This window comes from Austrofundulus limnaeus, unplaced genomic scaffold (assembly GCF_001266775.1).
Source record: "Austrofundulus limnaeus strain Quisiro unplaced genomic scaffold, Austrofundulus_limnaeus-1.0 Scaffold328, whole genome shotgun sequence".
In the NCBI taxonomy this organism is placed as follows: Eukaryota; Metazoa; Chordata; class Actinopteri; order Cyprinodontiformes; family Rivulidae; genus Austrofundulus; species Austrofundulus limnaeus.
The window spans coordinates 603,242-608,281 of record NW_013952730.1 but is presented as its reverse complement, the minus strand read 5'-3'; the positions used below and the strand labels follow the sequence as shown (position 1 = coordinate 608,281).

At 38.2% G+C, this 5,040-nt stretch overlaps 1 protein-coding gene across 1 annotated transcript in view; it reads right to left on the bottom strand.

The window, feature by feature from the left end:
* Positions 1-2,195: 2,195 nt before the first annotated feature.
* Positions 2,196-5,040, bottom strand: part of arhgap25 (Rho GTPase activating protein 25) — a 26,610-nt gene continuing 23,765 nt past the window's right edge. The window contains exons 10-11 of the mRNA XM_014022411.1: positions 2,862-3,406; positions 2,196-2,765 (exon numbers count right to left, since the gene is read on the bottom strand). Coding sequence (XP_013877865.1) covers positions 2,576-2,765; positions 2,862-3,406 — 735 coding nt within the window. The 3' untranslated portion in view covers positions 2,196-2,575. The remainder of the gene's footprint in view (positions 2,766-2,861; positions 3,407-5,040) is intronic.

The window sequence follows — 5,040 nt, the reverse complement described above, 5'->3', positions numbered from 1 at the left end:
CCTCTAGTAATATATTTACTGAGAAAAATGGTGACGTGTTCAATACTTATTTTACCTGCTGTATACTGTGAAAAAAAAACTAAATTCAGTTTCAATTCAGTTTATTTATATAGTGCCAAGTCTCTATACATCATCTCAGGCCACTGTACATGAAAAACAATCTAAAGAAGAAGCCAGCAGATTGTGTTCTTGAATCACTTCATCACAGTCTCCCATCCTGAGCATGGTGATAGGTTTTATCGCATCCTGAAGAGATGTGATATAAAATACAGTTTACAGATACAGTATTAACGCCAACTCTCAGAAGAATAGTCCGACTGCCCGAGGAGACAGCAGATAATATAAGCGTGGACCCCATAACACAGTTAAAGAACAAGTTTTAAGTTTCTAAGTTAAAAAGCTTTTAACTTATAACTSTTGTTATCACAACAACCTTTAATGTAGCTTGTAAAATTAACATAAAAACTGAATCAGTAAAAAGTCAAAAAGGCGTTTTAAAGTGTATGGACTGAATTAAAAAAGGTAAAGCTGAGGAACTAAAACTTAAAACAGGGAAGTGAAGATGATGTCAGCCTTCAAAGCACTGTAAGGTTATAATAGTCTCATGTGGTCTAAAATAATATGAATTAATTAATCACACCTATACCCCTATTACCACACCTCCTGCTGCTTATACTGCAATTTAACCCTTTTCCTTACCTACTTCCTCTGTCAACAAGTATACGGTCAGAAACAGCTAATAGTTGCTTTTGATGGATCTTAATAAATGATTTCCATAATTCAATTTTCCTTTTTTAATTTTCAGTCATCTACCTTCATGGCTTGCCCTTCACAAAGTTTTGCTTCATTCTTTAATGTATTACTATTCAACAATTTTTTTCTCTGTTACTGTGAACTCTAACAAAAAAGGCTTCAAAATCTMTCAATTGGTCAGGAATGCTGTGCTATAAGTTTTGGTAGAATACAGTTCTACAAAAAATATATTTAAAAATATTCAGTATGAACATCTGAGATTTTAGCAACAAGTGAGAAAACATGGCTTTCTTGAAGCTCTGCGGCTCAGAAATACTTCATATTAGAAACATGATTATAAGGATGAACAGGTCGCAGAAAACTGAGCTTCACCTGACTGGACTAGCCTGGTAAAAACCAGCCCCTCCACGCTTTGCTTCRTACAGAGGGTCTGGACTCTGGGCTGTTGAGATGTGATTTCTTGCTGAAGGTGTGGATTATTTGGGAATTACTAGGAAGTAGAGGTACTGAGCTGAATGAGAYGGCTGTGAATGATGCTGCAGGCTTTGGGAGACAACTTGAATTTAATTTGGAAGACTTGYCAACACAAAMTGAATGACTTCATTCACGTCCTCTGCTGCCATTGCTAAACTATAGGTAGACTATAACAGCACAGAAAATCATTGTTGTTGTTTGCAACTCCGCCTCCTGTTCGCTGATTGGCCCCATTGAAATTCYACCAGAGAAATCCATGTCTGTGAGAGAAATCCCAGACTGAACAAAGAAGAGAGATYAGAATCGAGCAGAATGGAGATGATCAGGCTGTGATTGGACTGGTTCTTTGACATCTTTAATGGTTTTAATAAAAAAAACTTTTGTGATTTTTAAAGGTGTTATACTTATAGTGTAATGATGTAGCAAAATAAACTAAACTTTCTAAAACTTTTGCAGTAGAAGTGATCTTATTCCCACAAACTTTACATTCCTCATACAGTTTATATATCAAAATATAAACATTGTCTTCTTTCACCCAGCATCTCAGTGCTGTAGGACTTATGGTGTCAAGTAGGAAAACCTCAACTCTCATTGACTTCCATTGTAGCTGAGCTCAGAATTATATTTTTCAGAACTGAATGTGAAGGGTCTGTTTATATTTCATACAAAAGCCACTGTAGACTCATAACAGCTGACATGTTGACTGGATCCTTCTGCTCTTGGAGAGCAACTTTTGTACATGAATGTCTATTTGAGGGTTATATTTCATTGTTATTCCACATATGTGTGCTTACCATGGCAACCCTAATGACCTGTAAATTTATTGGCACCCTGCAAATTTCTTCTTTTTTTTTTTCATTTTAATTTTTCATAATTTGTGGAAAAAAAAACACTCAAAATATATTAAAAAAATCCTAAAACCTGATGGGTTGCGGTCTTGGTGCACATATTTTGCCCATTAAAAACACTTCAAATTTAAAAAGTTTATTTATTTTTTGACTGACATTAGATGACTAATGATGACACAAGTATGACACATTGTACGTGAACTCCTGTTTGTTCAATTTGGCTTGTGCACGTCTGTGTAAATAATTTAATCATTCCAGGTGTAGCTCTTTCTTCTCCGAATGCTCTGTTTAACAGATAATTAAAGTACCTGAGACTGTAAGAAAAACATGTTTAAAGTCTCTAACTGAATGAGGAAGTAGACCCCCGAACAGACCTTTCTCACAGGTGCAAAGAAACGAGCCTATAACTCCTCTGCAGGACCAAACAGATTAAATAAGTGATGCTGGAAGATGACCTCAGGTTGAGCAGATGGATTTTAGGTTGAATCTTTTTAGTTTTGTTACTGCCCTTTGACTARGAACCGCTCAATGTCTCTTTGCAGCTCCTCGTTGCGTTTCTGGGTCTCGGCTTGACCCCGCTCTGCATTCTTTAAGCAGATTTCCAGAGCGGCCACACGGCGGCGCTCTGCCTCCAAAGCAGCCTGAAGCTCTGCCACAGTGGCCTTCAGCTCCTTGTTCTGCTGCTGCAAACTGCAGGAGACAAAGGGACAGATCAGATCAGATCTATTTAAATATTTAAATTGTTTGTATTTGTGTTTGAAGAACACTCTGCTGAGCTGAACTCACGTGGTGAGAACCTGCTGCTGGTCTTGCTTCGGTTCTGGCTTGTTGTTGACCTGCTGCACCGGGCTGCTCACCACCAAGGCGTCCGCACTCCTTTGATGAGGGAGAACCCGCACGGGTTGGGGGTCACTTTCTGCTTTGAGGGAACTAATAGTAGAGGAGCACGTGTGGCCACTCCCTCTTCGAGCAGTGAGTCTGTCCTCCTTGTCCTTGTTGCTCAACTGAGAACCCCCAAAAAACGACCCCGAAGTCCGCAGGTCCAGGATTTTAAAAATGTCCTCTGAAAAAGTCTCACTCTTCTCCTCCACGCTCTCTTGGTTGCGGCTCCACCTAAGGGCCTCTGCCTTGGCTGCCATCCCAGTGAGGGGGCAGTTAAAGGTGGGGAGGGTCTGCGTTCGTTTGCGGGGACTTCCCAATGAGTCGTCCGGGCCAAGGGGCAGAGGCTCCTGCAGAAGTGTCTGGGACTTAAGGTCACTTCTTAATGGACCTGGACTGTCTAAGTCCTTCTCCTCCTCTTCTGGAGACTCGGACATCGATCCCCCCCACATCTGAGAGAAACACAAAGAGTTTAAAGCACAGAGTGAACAAAAGGAATATTTAGAAGCTTGTGAGCTTTCGGAGACTTGTCACTTCAAATATATTTTAGCTCAGTTAGGTATGTTTTTATTTTAAAAGGGATCACCAATAACTTGTACATGTTAGACATTATTTGCTCATTAGAGCACAAGCTAATATGGCACCATACCATTATAGGTATATTAATTACTAATATTTACTTCAAATGTAAAAAAAAAAGATTGCAAAAATACTAGACGGAGCCATTTTATCAATGCTGCAAAGCATTCTGGGTATCTACTCATTTTGATACTGTCTCTTTAAATCCAATTTAAATCCAAACGAGACGCCTAACACACCACCCCTATAGCTTCCAGACCAGTCCATTCTAGCTCGATAAAGGGGTTTACGACTATATAGCTGAGCAGAAATGTTTTTTTTTTTACAAAATAATTTAAAAATGTCAACAACAGAAGACTTTTTCAGCCTTACATATTGGAGCCAGAGTCTGACCCAGAACCAGAGGAGAATGAAGACGACCAAAATGTAATTGGCAAGTCCAGACCTTATTTGGTTGTTCCGTTCCAGAAACTGTGATGTAATAGTTCCGAAAACATCATATAAAAAATAAAGAAAATGAAACACATTACCCAAAAATAATATATATACAGTATCTATGCAGCACCAATAGAAACTAAATTAATCTGTTTTGCACTTCTAGAGACTCCAAGTACGCAACAAAATGTATTTGATGGGTCAAAAAGTGGATTTTGCATGATACAGTAGGTCCCCTTTTAAATGTTTCTAACTCTTGTTTATAGACCAGTTAATAAACATGCGTGCCAAGCAGCCACGCTTGAAAGCGCTAAGATCATACATGAGAATTTTCATAAATATCTTCAAGCTAGAATTTTTTTTTGAGCTTGTTCGATTTGTTAAAGTCCAAGGACATTTCCAGCTAAAGCTCTGTGGGATGTCGGGGTCAGCATACCGAAAGAAAATATTGTTGAGCGTATTTGTTTACCAAGTTGTGCTTGAACCAAACAGAGAATGTACCAGTGCATGGAACATGAATAGTAAAGAGATAATACAACACCCCAAGAGCTGCTCAGTCTGAACGCTTTTAATGAAATAGCACTCAGGCCTCGAACATCCGGAAGTCAGTTTAATATAACACAAAGCTTCGAGACATGACTCCACCTATTTTATTACATCATCAGGAAGGAGTCCCTAACCCTAAAGTCATGCCTCCAGACAGTGAGAATCTACTCTAATGATATTAACATTTCAGTTATGTGTTGRATTCATGTTCAGGCATGTATCTATCTATATAGAATAATCAATTTAAGCAAAACAGTGACATTTAATGATTATTACAGTTCTCCTATGATCAGACTACACCATGTGTAATGTAATTAAAATCAGTTTACAAGCAAACCCCAATAAATTTCTTCAACCTGTACCCTGGAAAAGTTAGATTTCTCTATGTGCATGCAAAAAAACTACAAAATGGTCTATTGTTCCAGCACTATATTCTATGGAGAGCCATTCCATTCAAAATAAATAAATAAATAAATAATGTAATTAATAAAGTATTAGTAAATATTCCATCAAATACATAAATGTC